The following is an 18,725-nucleotide window of genomic DNA, read 5'->3' on the forward strand; positions in this document are numbered from 1 at the left end:
GCCAGGGCCCTTTAGATGAATGGGTGCTCAGGCAGCCTGGTCAATGTTCAACCACGTCCACCCTTCTCCCCCTCCCCCAACTACGTCCACCCTTCCCCCTCTCCTCCCCAACCACGTCCACCCTTCTCCCCCTCCCCCAACTACGTCCACCCTTCCCCCTCTCCTCCCCAACCACGTCCACCCTTCTCCCCTCTCTCCCCCTCCCCCAACACGTCCACCCTTCCCCCTCTCCTCCCCTCCCCCCCAACCACGTCCACCCTTCCCCCTCTCCCCCAAGCACGTCCACCCTTCCCCCCAACCATGTCCACCCTTCCCCCCATCCCCCCCCAACCACGTCCACCCTTCCCCCTCTCCCTCCCCAACAATGTCCACCCTTCCCCTCTCTCCCCCCCTCCCCCCCCCACCCCCCCCCACCCCCCCCCCCCCCCACCACGCCCACCCTTCCTGGGTCTGATTCAACTGGAATGTTTCAGAGTCAGGAGGTTCCAGTTTGGTTTCACTTTTGATTCTGCAGCCTGGATGGAGGGTTCCAATGAACTCTCTCCCAAAAGATCCAGCTAACTATCTCCATCAGGCCATTGTGAGGGCTGACTCTCTCTTCAGCAACACCGGGTGTCGTTCTCTTGAGATTGCAAAGGCCTGAAGTCAAACCATGAGCTGAAAGCAAGGTTTTTGTTTTGTAAATTTAGAGTACCCAATTCATTTTTCCAATTAAGGGGCAATTTGGCGCGTGGCCAATCCACCTACCCTGCACATCTTTGGGTTGTGGGGGTGAAACCCACGCAAATACGGGGAGAATGTGTGGGCAGCATGTCTGCATCGACTCTCACAAACGTCTACAGATGTGCCGTAGACAGCACCCTATACGGCTGCATCACAGCTTGGTATGGCAACTGCTCAGCCCAAGATCGCAAGTGTGGTGAACTCAGCCCAACGCATCACACAAGCTTGCCATCCTCCCATTGATTCTGTCTCCACCTCCCGCTGCCTCAGGAAGGCCGACAGCATATCAGACCCTTCCCACCCAGGCTTTGCCTTCTTCCATGAGGCAGAAGACACAGAAGTCTGAAGACCCCTATGTCATAACATACATCCATGTACATTATGGAGTGCAGACAGGCAGTGAGTGACACACAGGATGACCAGTAAGCACACAGAACAGATCAGCCAATCACCAGACAGAACACGACCACTATAAAGCCAGAGGGCACCAGTTTTCCCGCTCTCTCTGAGACAGTCAGAGCTCGTGAGCTAGCCAGTGCCAACACCATGTGGTAGCTAGTTAAGTCTGGTCAGGCTAGTATCAGGTCTCCAGTCAAGTCAGCATAGTGTCAACCCACAGTTGAACATGTATAATAGTTTAGATGTTAAATAAAATCGTGTTGCATCTTAATAAGTGTTGGAAGTCTGTCTCTCGCTGCACTGCATCAAGTGCAGTCCACATTGACCCAGTCTACCCAACACATCATGGTACCAGTGGGTGATGCTGAAAATTGACGGACTTACCTTGAGTGAATCAGCGTTGACCAGCAAACAGCCATCCGGTGACATGGAAAACGTCCGCCCTCCTCCGCAGCTCCGCTTGCTGGCAACATCGGTGCAAATTGGAGGATCTTCAAACAAAAGTTCCAACTCTATCCCGAAGCCACCGACCTCGAGGCCGCATCGGACGCCAGGAAGATTGCACTATTCTCTCCACAGCCGGGGACCACACCATCCACATCTACAACTCCCTTACATTCGCTGAAGGCGAAGACAAGGCGGAATTTTAAATGGTGCTGCTGAGGTTCGACAGCCATTGTGACATTGAGGTGAATGAGAGCTTTGAACGGTACGTTTTCCAGCAGAGGCTTCAGGGTAAGGATGAACCTTTTCAATCCTGACCCATCTCCGCATCCTCGCGCAGTCATGTAACTATGACTCGACCACTGATTCCATGATCCGGGATCAGATCGTTTTCAGGGTCCACTCTGATTCCCTTCGCCAGCAGCTCCTGAAAGTCAAGCAGCTCACCCTCACCATCGCCATCGAAACGTGCGTTCTCCACGAACATGCTAACAATCGGTACTCCCACATCAGGGCGGCAGAAACGGTAAAGCTAACCTCCCACGAGGCGGAACAGGTGCAGGCCATCGTACAAATGTAACCCTAAGTATCGACGAGAGTGGCCATTTCGCGCGCTTTTCCCGGGCCCCTGCGCATGCGCGCCACGACCGAGGGGACGGCGAGACCGACGACCAGAATGCGCAGGTGCGTACGTCATTCCACCGCACTGCGCATGTGCAATGGCGCACGTAGCGCGCTGACGTCAGCGTCATGACGTGTCCGAATTGTGGTTCCGCCCACTTAAAGCGGCAACGTCCGGCAAAATCACGACGGTGACTACAGTGTGGCAAGCTTGGCCACTACGCAGCCCTTTGCAGATCTGCTCCACTGCCCAGCATCCAGCGATCCCTGCCACGTCGCAGAAGCGGCTGCTCAATACAACAGGCCATGCCTGCCTCCGACCCCGATGGCCCAACATATCCTGATGCTGAGTGCCTCAAATCTCCATGCCGGGTGGGCATCATTACGAAGCATGCACTGCCTTTCTCCAAGACAGCGACGCACCTCCCGATCCTCAGTGTGGATCCCGACGACGAGTGGTGTGCTGTCCTCACAGTCAACAAGGCTCACATCCGATTCAAACTGGACACCGCGCATCGGCGAACCTCATCTCGAAATCCGATCTCGCCACCATCCGTGTCCAATCATTCTACCACCGGCCTGCCAGCTCCTTGACTACAATGGCAATGCCATAGCTGCCAGTGGCTCATGCCAACTCGGAGTTTCCAACAAGTCATTTAAAGCGACACTGCGATTTGAAATCGTAGGACCTGACAGAGCATCCCTGCTTGGTGCTCGGGCCTGCAAACTCCTGAACCTGGTTCAGCGAGTCCACACCATGTCATCCTCACAGTCAACGGCCTCACCTGAGGAGACCTTCCAGGCTGCAATTGATGACATCATCACGCAGTACCGCAGCGCGTTCGACGGAATGGGCACACTCCCAGACCGATACAAAATCCTGCTCAAACCAAACTCCACCCCTGTGATCCACGCACCACGTCGGGTGTCGGCACCCCTCAAGTGTCATGATATTCAAACACACACATCATGATAGACAGACCAACAGACAAATTAGCACACATAACATGACAGCCAATGACAGACAAGGACAGAGACAGTATAAGACAGGAAACACAACACCTGGTGGCCAGTAGATCTGGAGACCAGGACAAGGACAGGACCTGATTGACAACACACACAGGGAGTAACCACGTGCAGAGTATCAAGACAAATCTGTAAATAGCAAGTTGGAATAAAACAGCGTTGTACCAATTGCAACCGTGTTGGTTCATCTGTACCTCAGAGCACCCAACACCACATGGTACCAAGTGAGTGGATCGATACCTGCCGGCAAATCTGCCATCCTGAGCCATGGACATCAACAACAAACCGCAGCAGTTGCAAGTCGCTGGGAACCTGGAACCACCAACTGGAAGCTCTTCAAGCAGCGATTTGAACTGTACATGCGAGCCAACGAAAAACAGCGCGCCTCGGACGAAACAAAGATTGCGATGCTCCTCACTACCGCAGGTCAGCACGCCATCGATGTATACAACTCCTTGGTGTTCGCGGAAGGCGAGAACCAATCCAAGTATGACACGGTCCTCCTCAAGCTCGACCAGCACTTCAACGTTGAGGTAAATGAAAGCTTTGAGAGGTATATCTTTCAGCAACGCCTGCAAGGTAAGGATGAGCTCTTTCAACCCTTTCTGACGCACCTCCGCATACTCGCGCAGTCCTGCGGTTAGGGCAACACCTCAGAGTCCATGATCCTGGACCAGATCGTTTTTGGCGTTGCCTCCAGTGGCCTACGCCAGCAGCTTCTTAAAATTAAAGGCCTGACCTTAACATCTGCGGTGGAAGCCTGTGTCCTCCATGAAAATGCGACCAGCCGCTTTGCCCAATTTCAGGTGACCGAATCGGCACGGAGGGGGTCCCTAGCGATCGAATCGGCAAGCCAGGCCGCCCACGAGGCTGAACGCATCCAGGCAATCGAGTACCTCCTGGCCCGCGGCCCGGACGAGGGCGGCCGTTCCGCGCGCTTTTCGAGGTCTCCCGCGCTTGTGCGCGCCAAAACCAACGGCAACATCGAGGGACGCACTGCGCAGGCGCGCCCGATGCAAGACCGAACTGCGCATGCGCAGTGGCGTAACGAACGCCATGACGTCATGACGTGCGGCAACTGTGGAGCTGCACATTTAAAAGGGCAATGTCCTGCAAAAAACCGACAATGCCTACGCTGTGGCAAGATGGGCCACTACGCTGCCTACTGTCGAGCGGTTCAACCGATGGATCATACACATCTCCGACAACCTCGCAGACACGTGAGGACCGTCCAGCTCACACATCAGGACATCCAACCCAATGACACAGATGACCAAGATGCCTTCCGGGTTGCGGTCATTGATGTGAACCGCGTCAACACCATTAATCCGGCTGATGAATGGAGTGCCACCCTGACGGTCAACCGATCGCAGATCACTTTCCGCCTGGACATTGGCGCATCCGCCAACCTCATAGCGTATTCAGCATTCCATACCATGAAGGTCAAACCACCTATCCAGCCATCCTGGTGCAAGATGGTTGACTACAACGGGAACGTTATCCCGGCCATGGGATCCTGCCAGCTCCAGGTGACACACAAAACGCACACGGCCACACTCTCGTTTGAAATAGTTGGCTCATCGAAGGATTCCTTGCTGGGCGCACAGGCATGTAAGGCTCTCCACCTTGTACAGCGAATTCTGACTCTCTCTCTCCAGACGACACATCTGACTTCCTGGATGCTGAGTTCAACGCAAATCTACAATTGCTCCTCGCTCACAACCAGGAGGCATTTGAAGGCATGGGAACGCTGCCATACACATACAAAATTCGCCTCAAACTGGACGCCATCCCGGTCGTTCACGCACCTCGCAGGGTTCCTGCGCCACTTAAAGACCGCCTCAAGCTGCAGCTGCAGGATCTCCAGGACCAAGGGATCCTATCCAGGGTCACGGAGCCCACGCCATGAGCATCTGTATAGACCCTAAAGACCTAAATAATAACATTATGCGGGAACATTATCCCATACCTAAACGGGAGGAAATCACCAGTGAAATGGCCCAAGCCAAGATATTCACCAAACTGGATGCTTCTAAAGGATTTTGGCAGATCCAACTGGACCCGTCCAGCCGAAAGCTATGCACCTTTAACACCCCTTTCGGCAGATTCTGCTATAACCGGATGCCATTTGGCATCATCTCGGCATCCGAGGTCTTCCACAGAATCATGGAGCAGATGATGGAAGGCATCGAAGGGGTGCGCGTATATATGGACGATTTCATCATCTGGTCCACCACACCGCAGGAGCACATACATCGTCTCCAACGCGTTTTTGCCCGCATGCGGGAAAACGGCCTGCGCCTCAACCGAGCCAAGTGTGCTTTTGGCCAGACCGAATTGAAGTTCCTGGGGGACCACATCTCCCGGTCAGGGGTCCGTCCGGATGCAGACAAGGTAAGCGCCATCACAGCCATGCCGCGGCCGGCCGACAAGAAGGCTGTACTACGATTCCTGGGCATGGTCAACTTCCTCGGGAAATTCATTCCCAACCTTGCCTCCCACACAACGGCTCTGCGCTATCTCGTAAAAAAATCCACAGACTTCCAGTGGCAACATACACACCAGCTGGAATGGGAGAAGCTCAAACACAAACTTGCCACGGCACCAGTGTTGGCGTTCTTCGACACGTCTCGTCCCACCAAAATCTCAACTGATGCCAGCCAATCCGGCATTGGAGCAGTGCTCCTGCAGAGAGATGACACGTTGTCATGGGCCCCAGTTGCCTAATCATCACGGGCTATGACCCCCACAGAGCAGCGCTACGCGCAAATCGAAAAAGAATGCCTGGGCTTGCTAACTGGTTTGGACAGGTTCCACGATTATGGATATGGTCTTCCACGATTCACGGTTGAAACTGACCACCACCCCCTGGTCAACATAATAAACAAGGACCTGAACGACATGACCCCTCGTCTCCAGCGCATCCTACTTAAACTCAGGAGGTATGATTTTCAACTGATCTACACTCCAGGGAAGGACTTCATCGTGGCGGATGCCCTATCCCGAGCAGTGAGTACACCACCAGATGCGGAGGGGTTCGTATGTCAAGTCGAGGCACAAGTGGCCTTGACAGCGGCAAATCTGCCGGCTAACGACTCCAGTCTGGCCCGCATACGCAGAGAGACAGCGGCCGACCCCCTTTTACAGCGAGTGATGCGCCACATGACAGAAGGTTGGCTCAAAGGGCAGTGCCCGCAGTTCTATAATGTACGGGACGACCTAGCCACCATTGATGGGATCCTTCTGAAGCTAGACAGGATCGTCATTCCGCACAGTATGCGCCAGCTGGTTCTCAATCAAATACACGAAGGCCACTTGGGGTTCGAGAAGTGCAGACGGAGGGCCCGAGAGGCGGTATACTGGCCGGGCATCAGTGACGATATTGCCAACGTGGTGCTCAACTGCACAACCTGCCAAAGGTTTCAGCCAGCACAACCTCCTGAGACGCTTCTGCCCCATGAGCTGGTGACGTCCCCTGGGCAAAGGTGGGTGTCGACCTATTTCACGCGCTTGGCATGGACTATGTTGTCATCATCGACTACTTCTCCAATTACCCAGAAGTCATACGCCTACACGATCTGACGTCGTCTGCGGTCATCAGGGCCTGCAAGGACACCTTTGCTCGCCACGGCATTCCGATGACTGTCATGTCGGACAATGGGCCCTGTTTTGCCAGCCATGAATGGTCGTCCTTTGCCGCCTCATATGGCTTCACACACGTGACGTCCAGCCCTCTGCATCCCCAGTCAAATGGAAAGGCGGAGAAGGGCGTTCACATTGCCAAGCGGCTCCTCTGCAAGGCTGCTGCTGCCGGATCGGACTTTCACCTCGCCCTGCTGGCCTATCGCTCGGCCCCACTAGCCACGGGTCTCTCGCCAGCACAGCTGCTGATGGGTCGCACCCTCAGAACAACTGTGCCTTCCATCCTGGCACCATGCTACGGTACTGCATAAGATGCAACTGCAGCGTGATCGCCAGAAGAGTTTGTACGACACAAGGGCAACTGATCTTCCCCCCCTGGCCCCTGGAGACAAAGTCCGCATTCATCTACCAGATGGTGGCTGGTCAGCACCTGCCGAAGTTCTCCGACGCGTGGCTCCCCGCTCATTCCTAGTACGCATGCCGGATGAATCCGTGCTTAGGCGCAATCGGAGCCCTTCGCCTCCTTCCACGCTCACAACGGAACAGTACACAGACGCCGGGTCCTCCACTGGTTCCTGATAGTGACTTCGTGGAGCTGCCACAGACCATGCCCCTTCCATCGCCACCCGTGGCCAGGTTCGGACCTCAGCCGGTGGTTCTCGACCCACCCTTGAGGCGGTCAACCCGAATTCATCGCACACCTACCAGACTGGACTTATAAGACTGTTCACACGTCAAAGTTTAGCAACTATTGTATTGTAACATGTTACTGTTTTATCATTCCAGATCTCGTTTGACCGGACCACACTTCAAAGTTTTTTTCTTGTTTTGTTATGGTACAACCTCGTTAGCATGACACACCCGACATCGCCCCATGTATATAGTTACGACACATGTACATGCTGAAATCTAGTGCTAGGAAACAGATAGTTAACAGTAACTTTGAAATAAAAAAAATATATATAAAAAATAAAAATTTTTTAAAAAACTTTTTTAAATTTTAATTAATTGATGCAATGTCAGTTAGAGGGGTGCAGTGCTCTGACTGTGAGATGTGGCACGTCCGGGAGGCTTCCAGTGTCCTGGATGACTTGATCTGCAGAAAGTGCACCCAACTGGAGCTCCTCACAGACCGCATGGTTCGGTTGGAGCAGCAATTGGATGCACTTAGGAGCATGCAGGTGGCGGAAAGCGTCATAGATCGCAGTTATGTAAATGTGGTCACACCCAAGGTGCAGGCAGAGAAATGGGTGACCACCAGAAAGGGCAGGCAGTCAGTGCAGGAATCCCCTGTGGTTGTCCCCCTCTCGAACAGGTATACCCCTTTGGATACTGTCGGGGGGGGATAGCCTATCAGGGAAAACAGCAGCAGCCAGAGCAGTGGCACCACGGCTGGCTCTGATGTTCAGAAGGGAGGGTCAAAGCGCAGAAGAGTAATAGTAATAGAGGACTCTATAGTCAGGGGCACAGATAGGTGCTTCTGTGGACGTGAAAGAGACTCCAGGATGGTATGTTGCCTCCCTGGTGCCAGGGTCCAGGATGTCTCCGAACGGGTAGAGGGCATCCTGAAGGGGGAGGGCAAACAGGCAGAGGTCGTTGTACATATTGGTACTAACGACATAGGCAGGAAGGGGCATGAGGTCCTGCAGCAGGAGTTCAGGGAGCTAGGCAGAAAGTTAAAAGACAGGACCTCGAGGGTTGTAATCTCGGGATTACTCCCTGTGCCACGTGCCAGTGAGGCTAGAAATAGGAAGATAGAGCAGCTAAACACATGGCTAAACAGCTGGTGTAGGAGGGAGGGTTTCCGTTATCTGGACCACTGGGAGCTCTTCCGGGGCAGGTGTGACCTATATAAGAAGGACGAGTTGCATCTAAACTGGAGAGGCATAAATATCCTGGCCGCGAGGTTTGCTAGTGTCACACGGGAGGGTTTAAACAAGTATGGCAGGGGGGTGGGCGCGGGAGCAATCGGTCAGAAGGTGAGAGCATTGAGGGAGAACTAGGGAATAGGGACAGTGGGGCTCTGAGGCAGAGCAGACAGGGAGAAGTTGCTGAACACAGCGGGTCTGGTGGCCTGAAGTGCATATGTTTTAATGCAAGAAGTATTACGGGTAAGGCAGATGAACTTAGAGCTTGGATTAGTACTTGGAACTATGATGTTGTTGCCATTACAGAGACCTGGTTGAGGGAAGGGCAGGATTGGCAGCTAAACGTTCCAGGATTTAGATGTTTCAGGCGGGATAGAGGGGGATGTAAAAGGGGAGGCGGAGTTGCGCTACTGGTTCGGGAGAATATCACAGCTGTACTGCGGGAGGACACCTCAGAGGGCAGTGAGGCTATATGGGTAGAGATCAGGAATAAGAAGGGTGCAGTCACAATGTTGGGGGTTTACTACAGGCCTCCCAACAGCCAGCGGGAGATAGAGGAGCAGATAGGTAGACAGATTTTGGAAAAGAGTAAAAACAACAGGGTTGTGGTGATGGGAGACTTCAACTTCCCCAATATTGACTGGGACTCACTTAGTGCCAGGGGCTTAGACGGGGCGGAGTTTGTAAGGAGCATCCAGGAGGGCTTCTTAAAACAATATGTAGACAGTCCAACTCGGGAAGGGGCGGTACTGGACCTGGTGTTGGGGAATGAGCCCGGCCAGGTGGTAGATGTTTCAGTAGGGGAGCATTTCGGTAACAGTGACCACAATTCAGTAAGTTTTAAAGTACTGGTGGACAAGGATAAGTGTGGTCCTAGGATGAATGTGCTAAATTGGGAGAAGGCTAATTATAACATTATTAGGCGGGAACTGAAGAACATAGATTGGGGGCGGATGTTTGAGGGCAAATCAACATCTGACATGTGGGAGGCTTTCAAGTGGCAGTTGAAAGGAATTCAGGACCGGCATGTTCCTGTGAGGAAGAAGGATAAATACGGCAATTTTCGGGAACCTTGGATAACGAGAGATATTGTAGGCCTCGTCAAAAAGAAAAAGGAGGCATTTGTCAGGGCTAAAAGGCTGGGAACAGACGAAGCCTGCGTGGAATATAAGGAAAGTAGGAAGGAACTTAAGCAAGGAGTCAGGAGGGCTAGAAGGGGTCACGAAAAGTCATTGGCAAATAGGGTTAAGGAAAATCCCAAGGCTTTTTACACGTACATAAAAAGCAAGAGGGTAGCCAGGGAAAGTGTTGGCCCACTGAAGGATAGGCAAGGGAATCTATGTGTGGAGCCAGAGGAAATGGGCGAGGTACTAAATGAATACTTTGCATCAGTATTCACCAAAGAGAAGAAATTGGTAGATGTTGAATCTGGAGAAGGGTGTGTAGATAGCCTGGGTCATATTGAGATCCAAAAAGACGAGGTGTTGGGTGTCTTAAAAAATATTAAGGTAGATAAGTCCCCAGGGCCTGATGGGATCTACCCCAGAATACTGAAGGAGGCTGGAGAGGAAATTGCTGAGGCCTTGACAGAAATCTTTGGATCCTCACTGTCTTCAGGGGATGTCCCGGAGGACTGGAGAATAGCCAATGTTGTTCCTCTGTTTAAGAAGGATAGCAAGGATAATCCAGGGAACTACAGGCCGGTGAGCCTTACTTCAGTGGTAGGGAAATTACTGGAGAGAATTCTTCGAGACAGGATCTACTCCCATTTGGAAGCAAATGGACGTATTAGTGAGAGGCAGCACGGTTTTGTGAAGGGGAGGTCGTGTCTCACTAACTTGATAGAGTTTTTCGAGGAGGTCACTAAGATGATTGCTGCAGGTAGGGCAGTGGATGTTGTCTATATGGACTTCAGTAAGGCCTTTGACAAGGTCCCTCATGGTAGACTAGTACAAAAGGTGAAGTCACACGGGATCAGGGGTGAGCTGGCAAGATGGATACAGAACTGGCTAGGTCATAGAAGGCAGAGAGTAGCAATGGAAGGATGTTTTTCTAATTGGAGGGCTGTGACCAGTGGTGTTCCACAGGGATCAGTGCTGGGATCTTTGCTCTTTGTAGTATATATAAATGATTTGGAGGAAAATGTAACTGGCCTGATTAGTAAGTTTGCAGACAACACAAAGGTTGGTGGAATTGCGGATAGCGATGAGGACTTCAGAGGATACAGCAGGATTTAGATTGTTTGGAGACTTGGGCGGAGAGATGGCAGATGGAGTTTAATCCGGACAAATGTGAGGTAATGCGTTTTGGAAGGTCTAATGCAGGTAGGGAATATACAGTGAATGGTAGAACCCTCAAGAGTATTGAAAGTCAAAGAGATCTAGGAGTACATGTCCACAGGTCACTGAAAGGGGCAACACAGGTGGAGAAGGTAGTCAAGAAGGCATACGGCATGCTTGCCTTCATTGGCCGGGGCATTGAGTATAAGAATTGGCAAGTCATGTTGCAGCTGTCTAGAATCTTAGTTAGGCCACACTTGGGGTATAGTGTTCAATTCTGGTCACCTCACTACCAGAAGGATGTGGAGGCTTTAGAGAGGGTGCAGAAGAGATTTACCAGAATGTTGCCTGGTATGGAGGGCATTAGCTATGAGGAGCGGTTGAATAAACTCAGTTTGCTCTCACTGGAACGAAGGAGGTTGAGGAGAGACCTGATGGAGGTCTACAAATTTATGAGGGGCATAGACAGAGTGGATAGCCAGAGGCTTTTCCCCAGGGTAGAGGGGTCAATTACTAGGGGGCATAGGTTTAAGGTGAGAGGGGCAAGGTTTAGAGTAGATGTACGAGGCAAGTTTTTTACGCAGAGGGTAGTGGGTGCCTGGAACTCGCTACCGGAGGAGGTGGTGGAAGCAGGGACGATAGTGACATTTAAGGGGCATCTTGACAAATACATGAATAGGATGGGAATAGAGGGATACGGACTCAGGAAGTGTAGAAGATTGTAGTTTAGTCGGGCAGCATGGTCGGCACGGGCTTGGAGGGCCGAAGGGCCTGTTCCTGTGCTGTACATTTCTTTGTTCTTTGTTTGTTTTGTAAATATCACACGCACACACTTTTAGCTGCACTCAGGACACATTCATATTTATAACCATGTAGGCACATAATCTTGTAAAAAAAGGGGGGATGTCATGATATTCAAACACACACATCATAATAGACAGACCAACAGACAAATTAGCACACATAACACGACAGCCAATCACAGACAAGGACAGAGACAGTATAAGACAAGGAACACGACACCTGGTGGCCAGTCCATCTAGAGACCAGGGCAAGGACAGGACCTGATTAACAACACACTCAGGGAGTCACCACGTGCAGAGTATCAAGACAAATCTGTAAATAGCAAGTTGGAATAAAACAGCGTTGTACCAAATACAACCGTGTTGGTTCATCTGTACCTCAGAGCACCCAACACCACATCAAGGACTGCCTCAAGCAGCAGTTACAGTACCTCCAGGACCATGGACTGCATCAAGAAGCCGTCAGGGGAGCTTCAAATCTGCATCGACCCCAAGGATCTAAACCGCAACATCATGAGGGAACATTACCCGATACCAAAACGAGAAGAGTTGACCAGTGAGATGGCTCATGCCAAATTCTTTACGAAGCTGGAAGTCTCCAAGGGGTTCTGGCAAATACAGCTGGATGTATCCAGTCACAAGCTGTGCACATTCAAAACCCCGTTCGGTCGCTACTGCTACAACCGGATGCCTTTTGGCATCATCTCTGCCTCAAAGGTATTTCACCACATCATGGAACAGATGATGGAGGGTATCGAGGGGGTGCGCGTGCATGTTGACGATGTCATAATCTGGTCCACCACTCCTCAAGAACACATCGATCGCCTCAAGCAGGTATTCCACAGAATCTACGAGCATAGCCTCCGACTCAACAGGGCCAAGTGCTCGTTCGGTCAATCAGAAATCAAATTCCTGGGTGACCACATCTCGCAGCAAGGCGTGCGGCCAGATGCGGACAAGGTTTCGGCGATCACCTCATGGATGGATGGCAGAAGGGACAGTGTCCCCAGTTTTACAACGTCAAGGACGGCATCCTCATGAAGCACGATAGAATTGTGATTCCGCAGAGCACGCGAGCTATGGTGCTCGGCCAGCTCCATGAGGGTCACCTGGGGGTTGAGAAATGTCGACACAGTGCTCGGGAGGCAGTCTACTGGCCGGGCATTGGCCAGGACGTTGCCAACATGGTCCTCAACTGCCCTACGTGTCAAAAATTTCAGCCAGCTCAACCCAAAGAAACTCTGCATGCAGTCGACTGATTCTCCAATTACCCCGAGGTGGTGAAACTGTCCGACCTCACATCAAAGGCGGTGATCAAAGCATGTAAAGAAACATTTGCCAGACATGGGATTCCGCTAACAGTGATGAGTGACAACAGTCCCTGCTTTTATAGCCAGGAGCGATCTGAGTTTGCTCGGCTATACAACTTTCGTCACGTCACCTCCAGCCCCCACTACCCGCAGTCAATTGGGAAGGCCGAGAAAGGGGTCCATATCGTCAAGATATACAACGCTGCAGACTCAGGCTCCGACTTCAACCTGGCGCTGCTGGCATACAGAGCAGCCCCGCTGTCCACTGAGTTGTCCCCAGCGCAGATGCTTATGAATCGCATTCTGCGGAACCACGGTTCCAGCCATCCATGTTCCCGACCTTGACCATCTCACGGTCATACAAAAGATGCAGCAGTCTTGGACCCAACAGAAATTAGCATAGGACGCTCATGCCATGGATCTCCCCGCGCTGGTGTTTGTGTGCAGCTGCCTGACGGCGGCTGGTCCGCCACGGCTGTGGTGGTCAAGCAAGTGGCCCCGAGATCGTTCCTCATCCACATGGATGATGGCTCCTTCCTATGATGCAACAGACGGGCGCTGCGCAGAGTTCCACGCCCGCCACCCAACCGTGATGTCCCGCCTCCCACGATGCTTCCTCCGGACGTGCCCTACCACGAGGCCACCGATCCACCAGCAATCCTGCCAACTTCTGCGACCACCGCATTGGTGGCAGTCCCGCCTCTCCAAGTGCAGGCGGAAGAATTTGTCGCCCGCCACAAAGACTAAACTTATAGACTGAACTTTATTTGCACAATTTTATTACCGCATTTTGTGACCTCTGTAAATATCGTTTCTGCCATTTCATCTGTCCTATATCTGCACTAGCGACACCTTCCTGTATATATAAGTTCATTTTTAGCACATTCTGTATGTAGTCATGTACATATACACGTCCACAAGCACATGCACCTCACTATTTATTAGCTGAACACAAACAATGTAAGATTTTTTTAAAAAAGAGAGGGCGATGTCATAATATGCATCCATGTACATTATGGAGTGCAGACAGGCAGTGAGTGACACATAGGATGACCAGTAAGCACACAGAACAGAGCAGCCAATCACCAGACAGAACACGACCACTATAAAGCCAGAGGGCACCAGTTTTCCCGCTCTCTTGGGACCCAGCCTCTGAGACAGTCAGAGCTCAGTGCCAACACCATGTGGTAGCTAGTAAGTCTGGTCAGGCTAGTATCAGGTCTCCAGTCAAGTCAGCACAGTGTCAACCCACAGTTGAACATATATAATAGTTTAGATGTTAAATAAAATCGTGTTGCATCTTATCAAGTGTTGGAGGTCTGTCTCTCGCTACACTGCATCAAGTGCAGTCTACCTCGACCCAGCCTACCCAACACATCATCGTACATCCAGACATAGGAACAGCTTCTTCCCCACAGCTACTAGACACCTCCACGACTCTCCCTCGACTGAACTGTTCCCTGTAAGAACACTATTCACGAGGTCTAACTTTCCTTTCGTTCTTTAAGGAAGAATCTGTTGGACTAGATCAGATTGTCTGACTGAACAGGGGCTGGGAATTGAGATTGGAGCTTGTGGCCTATCTGGCTGAGCCCTATTATCAGTCATGGTCTGTGTCCATCTGACAAGTGCGACACTGAGGAAACATCTTGTTCATTAAATATTGAGAGATCTGGAGTAAAGACAGTTCTTTATTCTCCTGCTGCTTACCACAGTGAGGGACAAGCCCTTTGGGAAATAATTCAAATCTTTTTTATTTTCGGGTGCTGCACAAATGACGTCAGTGATGCGTTTCGTTTCTTTAATTAAAGCCAAGCACTCGGGACAAGGGTAACTGCTGCTGTACAGCACAGCATCCTTCAGACAGCGTTCAGACCTGCAGAACAAACACAAATTAAAACAAAACATTCACATTGGTTTGAGTTGAATCTTAACGAGAGTGAGTTCACCACAGGAGAGTGATTGGAATCTGAAATGGAGTTCACATTGACATTACTCGGGCAATAAAAATATGATGTGAATCCCTCAGCACTGAGTTCAGAATCTCAAACAGAATCAGACCTGTCCTCAGTATTTGCTGGGGACAGTATAGAGGGAGCTTTACTCTGTATCTAACCCCGTGCTGTACCTGTCCTGGGAGTGTTTGATGGGGACAGTGTAGAGGGAGCTTTACTCTGTATCTAACCCCGTGCTGTACCTGTCCTGGGAGTATTTGATGGGGACAGTGTAGAGGGAGCTTTACTCTGTATCTAACCCCGTGCTGTACCTGTCCTGGGAGTGTTTGATGGGGACAGTATAGAGGGAGCTTTACTCTGTATCTAACCCGTGCTGTACCTGTCCTGGGAGTATTTGATGGGGACAGTGTAGAGGGAGCTTTACTCTGTATCTAACCCCGTGCTGTACCTGTCCTGGGAGTGTTTGAAGGTGACAGTGTAGAGGGAGCTTTACTGTGTATCTAACCCCGTGCTGTACCTGTCCTGGGAATTTTTGATGGGGACAGTGTAGAGGGAGCTTTACTCTGTATCTAACCCCATGCTGTCCCTGTCCTGGGAGTGTTTGATGGGGACAGTGTAGTGGGAGATTTACTCTGTATCTAACCCTGTGTTGTACCTCCCACTCGTTTGCCATAGTCCTTACATAACATGCCGCATCTGTATGATAAACACCTTTACTGATTGCACTACATCCACTGGGTTAATATGTCATCTTCACTCATTCACAGGTCTGTTTATTCACAGAAAGCAAGGGAGTGAACAGGAGCTGGGCTGTCACAAGTAGCCCAAATCACTGATACAGAGATGTACAACTTGGGGATAAATGGCCATTCTACATCCCTTATTCAGAGAGCTGGTAAAAGAATTAGAAATATCTTTGACACATCTGTCACATCTGTCACTGCCAAGTAATGGACAGTCACTGTTCTGTGATTGGTTCCTCGGCAGCGTAATTCCACCCCACAGGTACTTTGATCTTTGGGATTACCAAATTCAGCAGGCCTGCCTGAATGTATGCAGGGCTTCAGAGGGCGAGATACCAGTCACCCACATTAAATACCACCCCAGAATTATTTGTTGACTCCCCAATCAGTGCCTCTCTTTCTAGGTACTGCAAGAATGGAATGTTATGCCCCTTCCCCCTGGTGGGATTTTCCAGTGCTGTGGAAGTCAATGGACTTGAACAGCTTGTCTAATATACTGGCCCTTTCCCTGCTGTGAGGTTGCCATCAAATTCTACTCCATGTTTAAATCTCTCCAATCAGGTTTCCACCCCTACAACAGAACAAAGAACAAAGAAAAGGACAGCACAGGAACAGGCTGTCATGTAAGAGTACCTTTAAGAACTGGATGTTTAAGCAATGTACCTTTAAGAAAACAGTGATGTCATAGAGTGGGTGGAGCTCAGCTCAGGTCAGCCATTTTGCAGTTTTGTTTTGCATTTTGGTTTTGCAGTTAGTTTAAAAAGTGCCTGGCTGGTTTTGCTGAGAGCAGTTTAAAAGTAGAAAGCCAGTTCGAGACAGCAGCTTGAGAAGTTCTGGTTTGCTGTGATCTGCTTAGAAGGGAGAAAGCCAGGTTTGAGAAAGCAGGTTGTGTGTGTCTGTGTGTGTCCAGAGAGCTGCAGGAAGAAAGCAAGGTGCTGGAGCTGAAGTCACCCAAGCTAATATATCTCTGCCATTCTACAGAAAATATATATATCCTTTAACCTGATGTGATACTGTTTAAAGGTGTTAAGTCTCTTGGAAGTTTGAAGGAACATTTTAAGGAAGTATTTACTGTTGCAATATTTTCTGAGTTATTTTTGAAGTAAGGGGTGTTAAGAGATCCAATGTTTATTTAAGATGTTAAGTTGAGTTCATGACATAAACAGTGTTTTGTGTTTAAAAACCCACGTGTCCATAATTGAAATACCACACCTAGGGAACAAGCCGTGTGCTCGGAAAAGCAACAAATCCATTAAAGGGAGAGGTTGGTTGAACTCCATGATACATTTTGGGGTTCTGAAAACGCCTCGCTCATAACAATTGGGGGCTCAAGGGGGATAAAAGTCTATCTATTGGATTGGCTTTTGTGAACTTAAAGATAGTGAAGGATTGTTGCTTTTCCGGTGTGGTATTTTAGTTTAAGTGGGGATAGTGTTGTGAACAATGGCTCTTTCAGCGGCTCAGATGTTTTTGGGGGTGGAGAATGTCACACGTAGTACTTTACAGACAGAAACGAAAAGAAGACTGTTAGATTTAGCAAGAACATGGCAGTTAACATTACCTGACAAAATGCAAAAAGATGAGGTAATTATGGTAATGAGGTAATTAAGCATTTCAAGTTGTCTGAAATAGAGTTTGACTCATTGGAAATGGCAAAAATTCAGTTGCAAATTAAATAAATTGAACATGAGGAAGAATTAAAGCAGCTGGCATACGAGAGAGAGAGAGGAAAAAGAAAGAGAAAGAGAGAGAGGAAAAAGAAAAGGAGAGAGAAGAAAGGAGAAAAGAAAGACTAGCCCTAGCAGAACAAAAAGAAAAAGAAAGGGAGATACAGATCAGGGAAAAAGATAAAGAGAGGGAGTTTGAACTTCAAAAAATGGCCATGAAACATGACAATCAGTTAAAATTGGCAGACGTAAAGGGAAACGTACAGTTGGATCATAGTGATGAGAATAGTGAGAAAGAGCGTCATAGTCAAAGGCTTGGTGGGAATCTATTTAAATATGCCCAAGCATTGCCAAGGTTTGACGAGAAGGAAGTGGAAGCCTTTTTCATTTCATCTGAGAAGGTAGCTAAACAAATGAAATGGCCACAGGATGGCCATACTGATTCAAACAAAGCTGGTAGGTAGAGCTAGTGAAGTGTTTGCATCACTACCAGAGGAGGTATCTGGAATGTATGAGGAGGTGAAGAAATCCATCTTAAGTGCATATGAGCTAGTGCCTGAAGCTTACAGACAAAGGTTTAGAAATTTAAGGAAAGAATTTGGTCAAACATACATGGAGTTTGAAAGGCTCAAACAGAGTAATTTTGATAGGTGGATAAGGGCTTTGAGAATAGACTAAACATATGAAGCTCTCACAGAAATTATATTTTTGGAGGAGTTTAAAAATTCAATTCCTGATGTAGTGAGAACTCATGTGGAAGAGCAGAGGGTTAAAACTGCGAGATTAGCAGCGGAAATGGCAGATGATTATGAATTAGTTCATAAATCAAAGATTAGTTTTCGCCATCAGTTTCAGCCGGTGAGGGATAGAAACTGGTGGCATGAGAAACACTCAAGTGGTAAAGGTAAAGGTGATCTGATGGGAGACAATAAAGAGAGTGTGCCTCAGATTAAAAAAGAAATCCAGGAGGGTGGAAAAGAAATGAAAAGTTTCAAATGTTTTTACTGTAATGAACTAGGCCATGTAAAGTCACAGTGTTGGTGGTTGAAGAAAAGCACTGGGAAGGCTGGTGTGGTAAAACAGGATAAGACAGTGGGGTTTGTTAGAGTGGTAAAGGAAAGCCCAAGGGAAGCGAAGGAAGTATAAATGATTGTACAGCCAGTTCAAGAGGTAATTGTTAAGAAGTTGCCAGATGTCTTCAAAGAATTTACTTGTGTGGGTAAATTTTACTCATGTGTATCAGGA

The 18,725-nt window shown here is 49.7% G+C and overlaps 1 protein-coding gene across 1 annotated transcript in view; it reads right to left on the reverse strand.

Annotated features, from left to right (window-relative positions):
* LOC140395905 (cytidine and dCMP deaminase domain-containing protein 1-like) overlaps window positions 1-18,725 on the reverse strand; it is a 130,864-nt gene that overhangs the window by 14,819 nt on the left and 97,320 nt on the right. The window contains exon 6 of the mRNA XM_072483961.1: window positions 14,826-14,991. Coding sequence (XP_072340062.1) covers window positions 14,826-14,991 — 166 coding nt within the window. The remainder of the gene's footprint in view (window positions 1-14,825; window positions 14,992-18,725) is intronic.

The sequence above is a fragment of the Scyliorhinus torazame genome, chromosome 19 (assembly GCF_047496885.1).
Source record: "Scyliorhinus torazame isolate Kashiwa2021f chromosome 19, sScyTor2.1, whole genome shotgun sequence".
Taxonomy (NCBI): Eukaryota; Metazoa; Chordata; class Chondrichthyes; order Carcharhiniformes; family Scyliorhinidae; genus Scyliorhinus; species Scyliorhinus torazame.